The sequence below is a fragment of the Lissotriton helveticus genome, chromosome 1_1, assembly GCF_964261635.1.
Source record: "Lissotriton helveticus chromosome 1_1, aLisHel1.1, whole genome shotgun sequence".
Taxonomy (NCBI): domain Eukaryota; kingdom Metazoa; phylum Chordata; class Amphibia; order Caudata; family Salamandridae; genus Lissotriton; species Lissotriton helveticus.
Genome location: NC_136057.1, coordinates 1,511,696,061 through 1,511,715,440, shown reverse-complemented (window position 1 = coordinate 1,511,715,440; position 19,380 = coordinate 1,511,696,061). Strand labels below are relative to the sequence as shown.

Sequence of the window (19,380 nt, the reverse complement as noted above, 5' to 3'; positions counted from 1 at the left end):
CGCATTGCTCTTCCAAAGTTAACGCTCCCCTGGTATGATGGCGGGATAGCGCTTCCGGATATTCGAAGGTATTATTGGGCTTCCCAACTTGCTGCCATCAACCATGGAATGTATGGTCCGGCGTTTAATTCGGCATTTGAAATGGATAGGTGGCAGCTACCGGGTGGTGATTATAACAGGGCGCTTTATTCGGGATCCGCCCGTTAAGGTCTCTCAGGGCCTACCGCTATAGCCGTGCGTATATGGCATAGCGCGAATGCGGCTATGGGCTGGAGAGATAGATTAACCCGTGCAACTCCACTTTACGCCTCCGCAAAATTGGGTTCTTTGTGGAAAACTAAGGGGTTTGACAAATGGGATACGATCGGTATTAGTAAAGTACGTGATCTCTGGGTTAAGGGAAGGGTGAAGACCTTTTCTGACTTGCAAGAGGAATATCAACTGAGTGACAGGGAATTCTTTCGTTATGTTCAAGTGCGTCATGCCTTGAATTCAGTTTTGCCGGTGGGAGGTGACGTTCCGGAGTCCTCCCCCCCTCGAAGATCGTATATTGGATGGTCATGTGCCAGATAGCACCATTTCATTGTTTTATAAAAAGATGATTAATGACCGGTCGAGTTTGCTTGACCGCCTTAGGGACACCTGGATTGCTGATGGTATTGAATTAGACGATGAGGACTGGCAGTCCGCGATCTCCTCTCCCAGGGAGGTTGCGATTCCGGCCCGCCTCCGACTGGTCCAGCTCAAGATCCTCCACCGAATCTATGTCACCGCCCCCCGCCTGATTCATATGGGCTATTCCGCAGATGGCTTATGTAAGCGTGGTTGTGGTCTCCTCGGCACCTTTCTTCATATAATTTGGGAATGCCCTGAGGTGGTGCGCTTTTGGAATCGTATACATGATGTGATGAGTGAGGTAACGGGTATTATGATGATGCCAGAAGCCAGGCAATGTCTATTGAATGTATGGGGACCGAATGACTATGATGTGTCACAGCTTTGATGGGCGACTCTTGCCAATGATAGCCAAACGAGATATTGCGCAATTATGGGGGTCCCAGAGGCCCCTTACAGTAACAGCCTGGAAAGAGAGTGTGGACTGGTGCATGTTCAGAGAGAAAACGGTGTATGTGGCGAGAGGTAAACCCAGGAAATGGGGGAAGATTTGGAAGCAGTGGAACTCGTACCGGGGTGATATATGCACACCCCCACTCACAGAGATCTCTAGTCCTCCCCAATCGCCCTGACCCAGCATTCCTATTCAGATGTGATGTATTATTGTTCATGTGCGGTTCTGCCCCCGGCCCCCCCCCTTGCCTGTAATTGACGACTTTTATCTTTTGTTATCGTGTTTCTCCCGTCCTCCTTGAGCACACGCCTGATGATTGCACTATTGTTATATTGCCTTGTATGTTTGTTGATGTTTTATCATAATAAAAGGTTACAAAAAAATAAATAAATAAGTTGCACAAATTACAATAGTGCCCTAGGGGCACGACAAACCATGTAATTAGTAAATGGGTTAAGGAAATCGATAGAAGAAATGGAGCTGCCGAGAGGCTGTAGGATCGCTGGGACTACACTACCCTAACCTTAGGTAAGTAGCAGGAGGCCCACGGGACGCGTGTGCAGAGTGTGAACTCACACGCGAGATGCGGAACAAAGTCAATGGGCAGAACAAATTACGAAAAGGTAAGTAAAAGACAGTTCCTACTAGTTACGACTAAAACCACAGGATACCTGGACACTAGGAGAGTCAATCTACCCTTGAGCACCGAAATGCTCTGGTTACCTCACCCACAGGCTGCGGGTGCATAGATGTCAAAGTGTGTCGGGTTTCCGCGTCGAAGTCTATGGAGAAAGATGATGCAGGCGACCAAGAGGAAGATGTCCGGAGCGATCCACGGGGGGATCGAGGAAGATGAAGACCTGAAAGCAGAGGGGACAATGTTCAAAGTCACTAGCCAGTGACCGGTGTGGAACCAGGAAGGAACCAGATGTCGTTGTCGCGATCAGGTGAAGCGTGGACGCTTGACTCTGCAGCCACGTGGACCAGGAGGTGTCTTCGACGACCAGGATGGAGGCACGAGCTGTCCCACGCAGGCTCTCGCTATCGGCAGTGTCTGCTCCGGATTTGGCGTCAACAGGCCTTGGCAAAGGCAATCCACGCGGTGAGTGGAAAAGGCATCTGGTGCGGATCAGGAGGGTCCGGGGTGCTCCTCTTTTGGAAGGGAGCAAGGGCCAGTCTGGAGCAACCAGACCAGCAGTGTAGTTTTCGTGGATCGTCGTCTAGGAGGTCACTAGCCAGCCAGCAAGTGACCAGACAACGCGTCGAGCAGCAACCAAGCAAAAGGGCCCCACGCAGTTCTCGTGGATGCTGGAGGGCTGGTCTTCGATGCAGGAGCTGCTCGGGGCTGGGGCTTCTCAATCCCCAAAGCACTTTCTCGAGGATACTCTGAAGTGCTGGAAGCGAAGTGCAGTTTCTTCAAGATGGCCGGTCCCACGTGTCTCGTCGCACCCACGGGTCTCAGCTGTGCTGCAGATGTGGGTAGAGGTCGGAGAGGTCTGGGAATCCGAGTCTCGTCGGGCTCTGAAGTCTGGATCCAGCAGGAAGGACGACAAAGTGAACCGCTAGGACGCTTGATGGTGCCTGCAGTTGCAGGGTGGACACTCCTTGCCGAAAAGGGAGATTCTTTAGTCTTCTGTGGAGCAGAACGTCGTAGTCTAGAGTTTCTTCTTGTAAAGTTGTCAGGATAAATCTAATTTGAAATGGGACCAGCTCCTACCTTTATTCTCCTAAAGGGGGCTGCACTAGTGACTAGGTCCCTCCCATGGGTGGGACCAGGAAGGGGGGTGGTTACACCCCCTATCCTTTGTCCGGTTTCGCGCAAGAGCTGGGGCTGGAGTGCCCCAGCAACTGGTTTGAACCGGGGTATGCACAGGGACACCTTGTGGGCCTCAGGCATGTCTCATTCCTTCCAGGCCTGTCCTACCTAATACACAAAATCCTGTCTGGGGTGGTGCTAGCACCTCCCAAGGCAGGAAACCCTTTGTCCAGGCCTCCCTCGCTGGAAGGACTCCCAGCAGCAGGAGGTCAGACTTGTGTCTGTGGTGGCAGCATCCATTTTGTGATGCTGAGGCTCTGCTTAACTTTAACCGGGGTTCACAGTTACATACATGTAGTTTCCCTCTAGAAGGTCGAATGCTACTCCCGTCGCCAGAACTGGCGAGGGGGTGGTATTCCAATTCGTATGACACCTTACTCGACATGTTTTGATAATGCTATACCAAAGTTAGCAATAACCGCGAGGATTATAATGCATTTAAGAGTATATGGTAGAGCGTTATCATGGAAACAGCTAAAGGACTTGGTTCCGAAAGCTGTAGACAGGCTCAGCTCATGCTAGAGCACCACATCACATAATTCCAAGCACTCTGCCTTCAGGATTGATAAGGCCTGCCATAGGAGTGACTGATAGGAGTATATGTGTCCATTTTGGGGTTAGATATAGGTATACTATATCTACAGCAAAGGGTGATTACACCACCTTGCCCCAGCTGTCTTACCAGCCAGTTGTGTCTGTTTAGATGGCCAGCCAGGGGTGGCATAATACATGCTTCAGCCCCTGGTAGGCCTTGGGTTCACCTATGCCCTGGGTACCTAAGGTACACTGTACAGGGGCTGATAAGGTGTCCCAATACCAATTGGTAAATGCACCTAAAGTACATGGATGTCAATTTAGAGAGAGAACAGGTCCAGACGGTGGAGCCTCTCTTCCTCTTTCGAAGGATGCAGAGGCAGAAAGAAGGTGGGCAAAGTGATGGTCTGCCCATGTGAAAGGCAGTGACAACTTTGGGAAGAAAGGATGGACGAGTCCTGTGAACCACCTTGTACGGATTGTACAGACAGAAAAGGAGGCTTAGATGACAGAGCCTGGAGCTCACTCACTCTTCTGGCAGATGTGATGGCCACTAGGAATGCAGTCTTAAGAGTCAAAAGCCTCAAAAGACAGTTGTGAAGCAGCTCAAAGGGAGCACACATTAAATAGGTTAAGATTAGATTCAAGTTCCAATGAAGCATAACGAAAGGAATAAGAGGAAAGAGATGAGTTATGCCTTTTAAGAAACGATTTACAACCGGAGACTTGAAGAGAGAAGTCTGAGCAGGAAGCCAAAGGAAGGCAGAGATGGCTGAAAGATAGCCCTTGATAGTGCCCAGAGCATAACTTGTTGTGCCAAAGAGAGGAGAAACAAAAGAACCTCAAAAAGAGGGGCAGAAAGGGGATCCACAGCCTTTGCTGTGCACCATGCCATAAATTTCTACCACCGGCAGGCATATACCGTCTTAGTGGAGGGACGCCTGGCTGCCAAGATTACATCACAAACCTCGGGAGGCAAGTCAAAAGACGTCAACAGCCACCGCAAGGAGGTGAAGGCTGGACAGGTTCGGGTGGGGGACTGTCCCCAGCTGCTGCGACAGAAGATCCTCCAAAAGAGGCAGTCGAATTGGGGTATCAATGGCCATGTTGAGCAGCTCGAGATACCAGACTCTTCGTGCCCAATCCGGAGCCACCAGGATGACTTGGGCCCGGTCCCGCCTGATCTTCTTCAGCACTCTGGGCAGAAGTGGAATAGGCGGAAAGGCGTACAGCAGACCGCAACTCCACTCTTGACGAAAAGCGTCGCCAAGCAAGTGCTACCTTGGAAATTCCAAAGCGCAAAATTGTGGACATTGCGCGTTCTCTTCGGTGGCGAATAGATCTAACCAAGGTTCTCCTCACTGTTGAAAGAGACCTTGCACCACCTTTGAGTGGAGACGCCATTTGTGATCCATCATGCACCTGGAGCTAAGTTTGTCCACCCTGGCATTCAGAGAACCTGCCAGGTGTTGAACAACCAGAGATATGCCCTGATGTTCCACCCATGCCCAGAGGCACAGGGCCTCTTGACATAAGGTCCATGACCCCACCCTGTTTGTTGCAGTACCACATAGCGGTGGTGTTGTCCATGAACAAGACAGATTGCCCGAAGCTCCATAAGGTTAATGTGGAGCTCGGGCTCCGCCGGAGACCAGAGGCCTCTGCTCTCCACCTCTCTCATGTGGCCGCCCCATCCCAGAAGGGATGCGTATCACCACTGTGTGATCTGGTTGGAGAAGGGAGAAGGATCTGCTGTTGACCCAATCCTGGTTCGTGAGCCACCACTGCAGTTGACGTGCAGTGCCCTCCGAGATCTGTACGCAATCCGACAGATTCCCTGATGCTGCGCCCACTGGAACTTCAGGTCCCACTGCAGAGCCCACATATGCCACCTGGCATAATCGATCAGCGGGATGCAGGAGGCCATGAGGCCCAGCAGCCTCAGGGTCATCCTGACCGAAACCCGGGTTAGAGGCAGAAAAATCGTAATCAAAGCCCGAATATTCCGGACTCGCATTTAGGGAGAATAAACCCGAAACTGCGTCTTGTCCAGCACTGCTCTGATGAAGAGGAGCTTCTGAGAGATAATCGGGTGTGACTTCGGCACATTGATGGTGAACCTCAGCGAATTCAGGAGGTCAGCCGTAGTCTGGAGGTGGGAGACCACAGTTTGGGTGAGCACACCTTCAACAGCCAATCGTCGAGATAGGGGAAGACTGGAACCCCTGATCTTCGCAGATGAGCTGCGACCACCGCCATCACTTTCGTGAACACACGAGGGGCGCTGGTAAGGCCAAAGGGGAGACGGTAAACTGAAAATGCTCATGGCCTATCGTGAACCGCAGGTAACGCCAGTGGGCCGGCAGGACGGGCATGTGGAAAATAAGCGTCCTGCAAGTCCATCGCTACCAACCAGTCTCCAGGGTCGATGGCAGACAAGACCTGAGCGAGCGTCAACATCTTGAACTTCCCCTTCCGGAGGAAGAGGTTGACGTTCCTGAGATCCAAGATAGAACACAGGCCCTTGTCCTTCTTGGGCACCAGAAAGTAGTGGGAGTAACAATCACAACCTACTTCTGGGACAGGAACGCGCTTGATGGCTCCCTTTGCCTAAAGAGCCGTGATTCCCTGTTGGAGAAGGCCCAGATGATCCTCCGACATACAGTGGTATTGGGGTGGCATGGCTGGAGGGGTAGCCTCGAAGGAGAGGCAGTAGCCCCTTCAGACTATCTACAAAACCCACCTGTCCGACGGGATTGTGAACCAGTGGGGGAGGTGAAGGTAATCCTGAAGCCCCACTGGAATTTGATGGGCCTGAAATGTCGGACTAGGAAGGCTTGGAGGCTGCTGCAGAGTGGGGTTGGTGGACTGGCCTGCTTGCTGGACCCTTGAACCGCTGCAGTGGTTCCCACGTCCCCGGCCATATGAAGATAAGGAAACTTGCTGCGGCGTGTGGCTCTGGGCTGGACAAAGTGGGGCACCCCTTCCGTAGCCACAAAAGGGGCAAAAAGCAGACTGCGCTGAGCGGGTGGAGAGGCCCAAGGACTTGGCCATAGCCCATGAGTCCTTGAAATGCTCTAGATCGTTGTCCGCTTTGTCGCCAAAAAGGCGACGGCCATCAAAAGGCATGTCCATGAGGGTATTCTACGATATGTGTAATAGTGGTCCCAGTGTGTTACTGGCTTAGTAGTGGAGGGGAATTTTTTTTAAAGAAAATTTGGATAATACAAGTCATAGAATCACATGAAAGGAGAAACACAATGTATCACCAATGTTGTTTAATCACATTGGAAAACCATTTTTTTTATAAAGAATTTTTTTTAAACACCTTACAAGTTTCACTTTCAAATGTGCGGTGCCAAAGGGAAAGGGGGGGGGAGGAAGGGATGTTAAGTAGTGGATGGAAGGGAAGTTGAGTGGAGGTGACAAAAAATCACGTGCAGTTTTGGTATATATACATCATATACCAGAAAGTCAACGTCCACAGTTATTGTACATATCTGCTATATAGCAATTGGGAACACAGTTAATTAATCACTGTCAATTCTGTATTGGCACATGTTATGAAGTCGACGTTTCGACCCCTATGTCTGTAGGTATTTCGGACCTTACTGCTGGGGTCTTCTTCAGGACACTTGGTGGGATGTGAAACAGCGGGGGCTCCACGGCTCACCGAATTGCATCAAGCGTAGGCAGGAGTGAGATATCGCCTAAATAAAAGAGGTGACCATTAACCTAAATGCGTTGTATGCATACAATGCAATCCAAGGCAGTAAGTGTGCAGGCTCTCCACCTCGGGTAATTCATTTCCTAGACCGGTTTCATTTAGGTTAATGGTAACCTCTTTTATTTAGGCGATATCTAACTCCTGCCTACGCTTGATGCAATTCGGTGAGCCGCAGAGCCACTTCCCTCGACAACTGATCTGCGAGTGGCATCCCTTCCCCCGCTGTTTCAATCCTGGTAATTTCTCTTAACTTTAGGTTAAAGCTCTGATTCATTATCAATATTGGTCAGGAATTCATTCCATTCCCCCATTTCTCTTAGGTGTCACCCCCACGCTCTCCCACATCTCACCACGTGTCCTGAAGAAGACCCCAGCAGTAAGGTCCGAAATACCTACAGACATAGGGTCAAAACGTCGACTTCATAACATTTGCCAATACAGAATTGACAGCGATTAATTAACTGTGTTCCCAATTGCTATATGGCAGATATGTACAATAAATGTGGACTTTGACTTTCTGGTATATGATGTATATATACCAAAACTGCACGTGATTTTTTGTCACCTCCACTCAACTTCCCTTCCATCCACTACTTAACATCCCTTCCTTCCCCCCCTTTCCCTTTGGCACCGCACATTTTAAAGTGATACTTGTTAAGGTGTTCTTGTTTAAAAAAAAATCTTTTTTAAAAATAAATAAATTAAAAAAATAATGTGCTTTCCCAATGTGATTAAACAACATTGGTGATACATTGTGTTTCCCCTTTCATGTGATTCTATGACTTGTATTATTCAAACTTTATTAATTTTTTTCCCCTCCACTACTAAGCCAGTAACACACTGGGACCACTATTATACATAGCGTCTTGTAACCAGGTCCCAGTGATTCCGGGTTTACCCTTGTTTGTAACCATGAGGGTATTCTAGACTTCCCCAGAAAAGCCAGTCGATCTCATCGAGGCGTAGTGTTGAAGGGCTACCAATGGGGAAATCGCCCTGCCTAGAGAGTAGGCGGTATCCAGCCCACAACGGATGGTAAACTTCGCCTCATCCCTCCCGGCGGCAATAGCCTGGGAGAGCACTGTCCGTGCCTCCTCCGGACACTGAGGCAGCACCTGCACAACAGTACCCACACAGAGTGGGAATAACGGCCCAATAGATATGCAGTGTTTACTGACCGCAGTCCCAAGCTGGCGGAAGAGAAAATCTTCTTCCCAAGATGGTCCAGCTTCTTGGATTCCCTTTCTGGTGGGGCGGTAGGGAATGTGCTCTTTGAAGTGGCGGCTTGGACCACCAAGCTCTCAGTGGTGGGGTGTTGGGAGAGGAAAGTGGGGCCGCCGGGAGGTGCGTCGGGCAATCATCCTATCCACGGGAGCCCCGTGTTGGGCCTGGACCAGTTGCCCAAAAAGATGTTAAGGGCCTCATTAAATGGCAGAAGGGGCTCCAAAGAGTTCGCTGCTGGCTGAAGCAACCCTTTTGGGAGGTTAGTCCTGACCGCCACTATAAGAAGCTCGAGGTTGAGAGCATAGGCCGCCCTATGCAACACCACTGCGTTCGACGTCCCCTCCTTCGTAGCAACGGTTGGAGGAGACAACATGCCAAGGTCAGGGGAGGTGTCTAGACCACTGGCACCCCCACTTCCTCTCTCCAGTCCTGCTCAGAGTTGAGCTGGTCAGTCTTCCAGTCCTCCTCCTCATCCTCTGGGTGCCAAAGGGACCCCAGGAGTGAACAGGGACACAGAAAGGAAGCTAAGGAATCTATAACTCACATGTTTCTTTTAGATTGTCACCGTAGGTAGCTCAAGGCCCATGGCCACAGACGCCCTACGTACCAAGGTAGGGGGAGAAAGCATACCAAGATCTGGGGCTCTATCCAAACCACTAGCATCACCCAGTTCCTATCTAGAGGCTGGCTCTTCCAGCTGGTCTGCTAGAGGGTCAATAGAACCCTCCCAGTCCCCTTCACCTTCCTCTGTCTGCCACTCAGGGAGAAAAAAACGCCAGCATAGAACAGTGGTACAAAAGTACTGGTCGGTGATAGTACCGGCGTCGATCGACGCCGGTCCAACTCTGTGTCCATTTCGAGGGGGAGGCCGGGGTCGACGCTGGCTGAGGACACAGCCGGTGTTGGAGGGGGTAGAGGTGTCGTCAATGGATTCGGGGTTGGAGGAGGTGTTGTAAGGTCTACCGGCACTGATCCTGATCCAGATCCAGGCCTGGATCCCTGGGGGACCTGCAGCCTCGGAGCCACCGGCATCAAAGGCCTAGAACCCCCAGTTGAGTCCGCGGGGCCCAAAGGCGCCCCGCCGGAGTCAGGCTGCCCAAAGATGGAGATGAGGGCTTCGTAAAAGATACGAAGCTGGGCAAGGGTCACTCCGCCTTTCGGGAAGGAAGGGAAGCTCGGAGCTGAAACAGGCTCTGCAGGTGGAGCCGGACAACTACCTTCCCCATCCCGTGTCGCATTGGCCTGACGTGGAGAAGGCGAAGAGCGATGGTGCTTTTTCGCCTTTTTCTTGCGCTTCGACTTATCTGAAGACAAAGACTTCAAAGAGGGGTGATGGTGGTGACTACGCAACCAATCCTGCCACGTCCTTCTCCACGGGACGTCGAGCGGCGTGGAGCTGACTGCTGGGCCTCAAGGAACTTCGAGTTCATGGCCCAGCAGTCAGAACACGACTTCGGGTCATGATTGAGGTCCAGGTACCAGAGGCACATGAGATGTGGGTCCGTGACCAACATTATCTTGTGACAGGAGTCACATGGTTTGAAGCCGGTCCGTCGATGTGACATCCCTTGCACCAGCAGTCAAACGACTCAAAAAAAGAAGTCGACAAAAAGTCGAAAAAGCAGTGAAAAAAAGAGTAAGGGTAACACTCTCTGCGCTGGCTGGCGTGGAAAAAGAAAGTACTGACGTCAGCATGCAGGGCCGGCGTCTAAGTAGATACTGCAATGTCATTCCGGTGATCACAAAGCCAATGGCGAACCTGTAGTCGACCAACGCCATTTATCGACGTGCAAGGGTACTGTTGAAGAAAAATTCTCTGGACCGAGTCTGACGCATGGGTGTAATTCTAAGGTAAGGAATCCATAACTAATATATGTCTCTTACAGACATATTGTTACTGAAAGTACCTTGTTCTTTAAAGCTAGTGCCCACTGCAAAAACCACCACACACACAACCACCCCCACATTCCCCCCGTGCACTGGTAAGGAATCACACCGCTCTGGAGCCTTTGGTGGAAAACAGCCCAAGAGAGTCCCCAACCCGTTCACCCCGGAACCCCCACCCACCAAGTAATAAGAATACAGAAATTTGAAAACAAAAATAACAGCACAGCAGAAACAAAAATAAAGTAATTAAGGTATAAAGAAAAAAGGGGGGGAAGAGGGAAAGAGAAAAGGGAGAAGAAAAAGCAAAGCTATACTGTCATTATATCATAGATCATTTGATTGTAGAGTATGATTGTTGGCCCCTCTGACCTAAGCCAAGGCCTGGGACACATCATCTTCAGAGAAGCACATCCGAGAACAACCATCCTTCATAATTTTGAGACAGGCAGGTTCCTGCAGGAAAGCTTGAGCACCTGCAGCTTTTAATGGATTGATAAACTGCCGAAGCTTCTATCTTCGGTCCATTGGTGGTCCATTGAGGGTCTACATAAATCTGAACGAGCAACTATCAACAAATTGTCAACTAAGACTGGTGATGTTGGTCGGGCTGTAAGAGAGACAGCTTGTCTGAGGAGGATGTTCCCGATATATATCAATATAGGTCGGGTTGTGTTGCCTTAATACCAGAGGCATTCAGATATCAAAGTTACTGATGGCCTCACTCAGGCTAAATCAGCCCACATGCACAGGGTGGGGGAAAGAGGTCACAATAGAGTGAATTCAAACAGGATTTATACTATGTCTTTTAACCGATATGTAAACTTTACATTGGAATATCCAAACATGGGAATTCAGATTTTGCTTAGATGGCCAAGATGGCTAAGATTAAATGTATGTGTTGGAATGTGTCAGGGATTAATGCACGGTCCAAGCGGCGATTGGTAGGGTAAGAGATATGATATTATAAACCCCCTTTAGTGGCCTTGACAGAGACACACTTGGCATACAAAGACAGGACCCTACATAAGGATCCAAGGTACAACACAGATTACAGCAATTCGGAGGGGTGGCGGTGCGGTCTTCAAAAAAGTTTCAGGGCCAGATATTAAAAAGTGCAACTGATTCTAGGGGAAGATAGGTGTTGGTACAGTTGCTCTTATATTCCGTCAAATTTGTATTTTGTCTTGTCTACGTACCAAATACTGATGACCCCGAAATATTTGATACACTTTCCCTGGAATTATTGAGCTGCGTGGGGGAATTGATTTTAATGGGGGACTTCAACTATGTACGGTACTGACTCAACTAACCGCAGGGCTACTGTTCGTAAACCTAGAACCATTTGCGATGCCTGGTGGACTTTAGATCGAACGGATCCTGGTAATACATATTATTTCCACCCTCACAAGCATTAACCAAGAATACAGGCTTTAATACACAAAACTACCCATCTGGAGATAGTCTGCTTGTGTGCGGCCCGACCTTTCTTGGCACCCACGTAGTCAAAAAAGAGCTGGTCATCCACCCAGAACTTTTTGATGTGATCCAGATAAAAGGAAAGCACACGTTTTAGGTCCAGGCGGTGGAGCCTCTCTTCCTCTTTCGAGGGATGCGGAGGCAGAAAGAAGGTGGGCAAAGTGATGGTCTGCCCAATGTGAAAGGCAGTGACATGGTCTTTTTTAAGTGTATGTGGCTTGAAACTATGGAATTGTCATTATGTCCACGGGTAGTCTCAGATCATATTGTGATCTACCTCCAATTTTCCCTGGATTTAAATTGTGATGGGCCCAATACTCCTAGGTTTACTTTCCCATGCCATTTATTGACTAATAGCGAATATATTAATCTTATCTCCGGTTCTCTTAGGGATTTTTTTTTACTACTAATAGAGGGTCGGATTTGCCTTCAATAATATGGGACACTATGAAGGCATATGTCTGTGGTATCACGCTTCAATATGTAGCCAAACAAAATAGAGCCACTACCAAAGAAGTTAATCCTCTACATCAAACAGTCCGCCACCTCGAATTACTGCATGCACTTAAAGTTATACAGGGTGCTACTGATGCATGTGAAGTATTTACTCAACTTCTAGAGATGCGGTCCCGTGTTGGAAGCCAAAGGAGGGAGCAGATGGCTGATAGATTTGTAAAATATAAGAGTCTTCAGTATGAATTAGGAAAGGGTTGGCAGAGTATTAGCATATCAAATTACAGAAAAACAAAATAAGGGTAAAATTCAGGCCATCAAGGGAATAGAGGGGAAGCTCAACACAAATACTACTCTCATCCTGGAACAATTCTCGCTGTTTTATGAAAAGCTACACAGCCAGCCACAGGAGTTCGATTGATGTAAATATATAGAATATATTTAACACTGCAATCTCAGTCTCTGGCGGAGGACCAGGTAGAGGACCTACAGTCAGACATTTCAAGGTTGGAAATTGAGGATGCATTAATGGCCCTGCCTTCGGGTAAAGCTGGAGGAGGAGACTCGATGCCCACTGGAGTTTTGTTATTCAGAGATATATTGAGCTTGGAATTTGTCTTTATTATTCAATTTATTCAGGCAGGAGAGCCGGTCCCAGCAAGCTGGTACATAACTAATGTGGTCTTTTTAAAAAAAGGTGAAACCGGCAGAGGATTTGGGCTCATATAGGCCCATTTCACTCATTAATACTGATGCTAAATGGTTTGAAAAAATCTTCGCCTTAGGTTCTTTTGAATTTTACTCCTGATGCTCCAATTTCAGGGAACACTACCTCAGCGGTTTATCCAGGCGTTAGGCTTTGCTCTGTGGTTTCTAATATAGTTAAACTAAACTACGAAACTTTGTTAGCTGCAACTATTGCTACATTTAAATCATGGAGTAAGATAACACTTACTATATTAGGACAAATAAATATAATTAAAATGAATCATCTTCCAAAATGCCTATTTATTTTTTAGAGCAAATCCGCAGAGGATTTTGGATTCTTATTTCAAGAGACTGAAATGTGAAATTGGTAGCTTTAGTAGGGGTCACAGGCTGGCAATGCATGCCATCCGTCTTTTGAAATCTTCCTGTAAGAGAGGAGGGCTCGGACTTCCAGATTTTAAGCTTTATTTTTGGGCCCCTTTTACAGGACGATTGAGCGGTTTATTGATTTATGGGGAGACGGACTCAACATCATTCTCCTACCAGCTTGCTCTTGGTGCAGATGTTAGTCTTTTTTTTTCGAATGAATGATCCCAACTACTATAAAAGGGTGTACTTTAAGATACTTAAAGTTATTATCTCCATTTGGAAGGGGATCTGTAAGAAATACTCTGTTGGCTTTATTAACAAAGGCACTCCGAAATGGGACAACCCTGATTTTCCCCTTTCTTCTCAGGATCAACTTGTAGAGTCTGGGCAGATTGTGGAATTACAACAATGGGTCAATTATTTGATCCAGATGGCTTTAGAGCCTTTTCCGCTTTACAGAATGATTTTGCACTACCCGCCATTCTTTCTTCAAATATCTTCAACTGAGGGATTACATGGGGAAGAGCACTGAGCAACCACAGGAAATCAATAGGTCCAATCTTTCTTCATACTATTTCAAGCCTGGTATCAAACCCATTACAAGCATGATGTATCAAGCATTGCTACAGTTTGTTGTGGAAGATACTCTATTAATAGCATCAAAATGAAGCAGACTTTTATTGTCTGAAGTATTGTCTGAAGAAATTCAGATGGCCTTAGATCTGCTAGACCGTTCAGTACACTCTGTTAACTTTAAGTTACAACAGCAGCGCATATTATGTCTTTGATACTACACCCCAGATGTCATTTTAAAATGGGGAGTAATTGCTCCGACAGGTAGAACAGACAGAAAAAGATGTCCTAAGTGCCTTTGCGGCCGATATCCTACACGTTTGCACTCTGCCCCTGTTTATAAAAATTCTGGGATGGGACGGGGTGTTGAATTATATGTCACTAATCTTGGGCTCGCCTGTAAATTTATCGGTTAAGGAGAAAACGATGTGAATTAATTATGAATTTGTGGGGGCTCTCAGAAATGTATTACAATTATGCTGGAATTCGCCTGGCTCTGTAATGCTAGAACATGGATCTCAGGGAGGGCTGCTTATGACTAAGAGTGGTGTACCCTTATTTATCAAATATATGAATTGGAGCTTGCTTTTGCTAAAGAAAGGGGTCTCTCTCTGCTCCAAAAAGCTGGAAATATTTTAGACAGGATTTTTTTAATGTCGATAATGATTGATTGGAAGGTGAAATGGTCTTATATATGTTTATATCCCTGTAACGTAATATAATATAATCTTGGTCAGTCTTTTAATTATTTTTGCGAACCCATGTATGAATTTGTTAACTATAATTGTGACTATTTGGACAGTTTCTTTCAATAAGTTTATCCAGTATGAATTGATATTAATTGTTTACTCTAAGACCAATAAAACATTTTATTTAAAAAAAAAAATGAGAGAAAACAGTCTAGTGAAGAAACGAGGAGTGGCTCTGGATAAGCGTTTGGTGGTGCAGAAAGAAAGGACCTGACATCGGTATGCATGGGGGGGGGGGGGGGGGGTACACCTGCCGCACAACAACAACAAACCGGGGTGTAGTTCAGCTAAAGATTTTCCAGATCCAGACTGATGCCTGGGGTGTATTAAAAAAGTTAGGAATCTGAGGTTAGAAGTATCCTTCAAAAACAGAAGGTTGCACATGTTCATATATCGTATTATCAATTACAAAATTGAAAGGATACGTGTTTCCTTAATAATGACATCTCGGGTGGCTTGGTGAAAAACCATCTGGTAAAAAACATACACGATTTGGCAGACAAATTCATCATCCTCTTGCTGAGCTGCAAGATAAAAAGTAATAAGTCATGCTACTTTAAGTAAAAACACATTTTGAAAACTTCTCAGCAATTCTTACTTTGAAATCACTGTGTTAAGCACATCAAAATGTGCACATGATGTTCATAGTATGAGTTACTTACCTTCGGTAACAATGTATCTGGTAGAGACGTTGTCTGGTCGCAGATTCCTTAACTTAGAATATCCTCCGGCGCCACAAGAGCCCGCCCGGAGGTCGACCACGTACGTGACGTCAGCGAGGTCATATAAGTCCCTCCTGGCACGCTGACGTCAGTTTTCTTCGGAGAAACTTTTCCGCGGCACAACGCAGAGCCACCAACAAAACTGTGAAAGTATGGGAACAGTGTGCGAAGGATGAAAAATCCATAAAACAAAAAAGGCGGATGGTGTAAAACACCATCACAAAAGACAGTATCAGACACTATCTATATATAAGTGAAAAAGCAAAAGTGGAACAAATCTGTGAGCAAGAACCTCGCAAAGCTAAGCGTAGACCCTTCCCAAAGTACGAGCAACAAGGGAAGAATAGCTCAACAGACAAAGATAGACTGTTATTACCACATAGAACCGTGTCGTCCAACAAGGACGGAGCACAGAAAGAACAACAATCCACCGCAAGAAGGATGAAAAGACTGACACTTCCCCTATATTAAAGGAAGACTAAAGCACAGCTCAACAGAGCTCCAAAGATCTCCAAAGAAGACGAATATAGAGGAGACAAGAGTCCTGAGTCATTGGAGAAGGCAGGAGGGATTGAAGGCAGCAGGAATCTCCTGATGAAGGTGAATCAAAAAGCACCATCTTACAGGAAACAAGCCACATGGCGGGAGTAAGACGCATTTGGTAATTGTTTAAGGGGCGCAACAATGTGAGCACCCCTGAAAGAAAACCAATGGCAACTGAAAGGAGGCAAGTGGAGAAGCCCACCTGGCAAGGTCCTTGCAGAACGGGGAGGATGGGTGGGCGTTAAGGAATCTGTGGCTAGACAACGTCTCTACCAGATACATCGTTACCAAAGGTAAGTAACTTGTACATCTGATAAGGAATCTGCGGCTAGATGTCTCTAACTTAGAATAGATACCACAGCCATATCCCAAGGGTGGAGGTGGGTCTGCGATAGAACAACAGAAAGTGCCCGAAGCACTGAGCCGGCAACAGAGAGAGAGCTCGGAAGAGCACAAGACAACGGGAGACACGGCATCACAAACTGCCAGAATGGCGCGACACAATACCCGTATGAGATGCAGAAACGGCACTAGCCATATCCCAGAACAGAAGAGAGAGTCCAGAACGAAGGGAGGAAGAAGGACTACTCTCAACTCAATGGTGAACTAAGTGGACACCAACCAACGCTAGAGGATAACATGAAGAGATGCAACCAGAGCCTACCAGGCTAGCCCATGCAAGGGAGGCCAGAGAAGCCACATCCAGGAGCGAAGAGCAAGAGGTAGGAACTCAAACGCCTCAGAAGTACAGGCGGGAAAAAAAGACACGCCAAGTGCACACCTAGTCACCACAGGGGGCGACAGGGGTGAACAGCATCACGCTGAAGCACGCTGATGCCGACCACAACGAAACATGCACAGAGAAGACAGCCGCGGAGACTACAAGGTGGCGTAGGTAAAATGAGCACAGGACTGCCCAACTAGGCAGCTTGAAAGCCAAGGTGAGAACTCACCCACAAAATACAGGGACGCAGGGTGCAGCACCTGGGACAACCCGCATCAGAGGAGCTGTCCCACAGGCACAGCAGGCATAGAGTAGAGTGACACTCAATGAAAAAGACACATCCGAAGGGAGTGGCAGCAGAGGCACCAAAAGCGCCAATAGGAGCTGTGAAGAGGAACAGGCTTAACATTTGAAAGAACCTCAAATCTGCAAACCACCTCCTCCGACTGTGAGAACCCTTATTGCCGAAGATGCAGGAAAAAGCAACAAAGTGCACTTAAACGTACTGAAAAGAGACACTGCCGCGCAGAACAAGGCAAGCTCGAGTACAGCACCGATATACTCCTTGAAACACGGAGACCTAGGACCAGACCTCGCAGCAGCGGAAAGAGGTGGAGATGTAGAAAAAAGGGTACCCTACGGGCAATATATATATATATATATATATATATATATATATATATATATATATATATATATATATTGCAGCTCACTACCTTCTCAATTAAGAAGATATACGGACAACACCAGAGGTACGTTGCAAAACTTCTTTATTTGCAGTCACAGAGCAAAGCGTTTCAGCTTTACGCCTTGATCCCGCTAGTAAATATATATATATATATATATATATGCGACTCGTCTTTCCTTCGTGAGGGGGAGTTTTGGAATATATGTAACGGCTTGGTTCCGCCGTAGAGTAAACGCACCACCCAAAGAGCGCCACGACGTTGCACGAAGTGAACCGAATTGTGGGTCCGACGAAACACGAAGAGCAACGAGGTGCCACCAAGGACTGTCTTTAGTAAGGGCTATGTATCCAGCCTTGAAAATGGGAAGGATAATAATTGACTTTTTGCGAAAATAATATTGATGAACTACTGAGAGTGTAAACCCGTAGCAGCATGTTTAAAGGACACCGCCCATTGGAGGATTTTAAAATGGACATGTCACTTAAGCACCACAAGCCCCATAATGCAATATGTATAAAAAGTCCATCTGGGGACCGGAAAGAGTAATTGATTAAAAGGCATTTTGGTAGTGGTTGCTGGCGGGGTGTTGGCTCGCCTCTGAGGAAGTTTGTGGAACGAACGAAATGCATAAGGAAAAAGCCACATGCTGTTCAACAAAGAAATAAATACCTGCAAATAGCAAAGTCAAGTGTGCGACTCGTCTTTCCTTCGTGAGGGGGAGTTTTGGAATATATGTAACGGCTTGGTTCCGCCGTAGAGTAAACGCACCACCCAAAGAGCGCCACGACGTTGCACGAAGTGAACCGAATTGTGGGTCAGTGGAAACACGAAGAGCAACGAGGTGCCACCAAGGACTGTCTTTGGTAAGGGCTATGTATCCAGCCTTGAAAATGGGAAGGATAATAATTGACTTTTTGCGAAAATAATATTGATGAACTACTGAGAGTGTAAACCCGTAGCAGCATGTTTAAAGGACACCGCCCATTGGAGGTTTTTAAAATGGACATGTCACTTAAGCACCACAAGCCCCATAATGCAATATGTATAAAAAGTCCATCTGGGGACCGGAAAGAGTAATTGATTAAAAGGCATTTTGGTAGTGGTTGCTGGCGGCGTGTTGGGTGTTGGCTCGCCTCTGAGGAAGTTCGTGGAACGAACGAAATGCATAAGGAAAAAGCCACATGCTGTTCAACAAAGAAATAAATACCTGCAAACAGCAAAGTCAAGTGTGCGACTCGTCTTTCCTTCGTGAGGGGGAGTTTTGGAATATATATATATATATATATATATATATATATATATATATATATATATATATATATATATATATATATATATATATATATATATATATATATATATATATATATATATATATTCGGCTCTCTTGTCACTTAGTGCAAACGAGTCACTCGCAGGCGGGTGCTGCTGCGGTCGTGACGAACTGCTATCAATTTTCGCTCCCCTCTTCCGAATTTTCGAAGAATTTACCGCACTCACGGGGGGGGGGAGGCTTTTGCACAGATTCTTTATTTTTGGCAAACCAGGTTTGGCAAACCAAATCCTGGTTTGCCAAAAATAAATAATCTGTGCAAAAGCCTCCCCCCTCCCCCCCCCCCCCGGTGAGTGCGGTAAATTCTTCTAAAATTCGGTAGAGTGGAGCAAAAAAAACAATCGAAGTCGTATCTCTTTATACGTCTATCAATCATGACATAGGTTTGAAAGCCATAACATACTTTTTTAAACAAAGGCCCATAGGAGAGCTACAACACACCAACATGTTATTGGATATGATTAAACTCTGCTTAACAAATAACATCTTTCTCTTTAACAAGCAAATGTACTCTCAAAAATGTGGATGTGCCATGGGCGTTTCCTTCTCACCATGGGATGGTGGGAGAAAAACATAGCTTGGTGAGAAGAAAACGAACAATATACGACCGATGTCGTGCTATGGTTGCGATTCCTCAACGACCTCTTCCTGTTATGGAGGGGTCCAAAACTAAAACTCAGAGTACATAGCAATCCTGAACCAGAACGAAGTTGGTCTAAAATTCACTTACAACATCCAAAAAAAGGAAATTGACTATTTGGACACCAAAGTATAGATAAGTATC

General features: G+C 46.9%; 1 protein-coding gene across 1 annotated transcript in view; it reads right to left on the bottom strand.

Moving 5' to 3' along the window:
- The window catches only part of KIFAP3 (kinesin associated protein 3), a 1,290,910-nt gene that overhangs the window by 221,050 nt on the left and 1,050,480 nt on the right, over nucleotides 1-19,380 (bottom strand). The window contains exon 16 of the mRNA XM_078686865.1: nucleotides 15,011-15,109. Within this exon, the coding sequence (XP_078542991.1) occupies nucleotides 15,011-15,109 (99 nt within the window). The remainder of the gene's footprint in view (nucleotides 1-15,010; nucleotides 15,110-19,380) is intronic.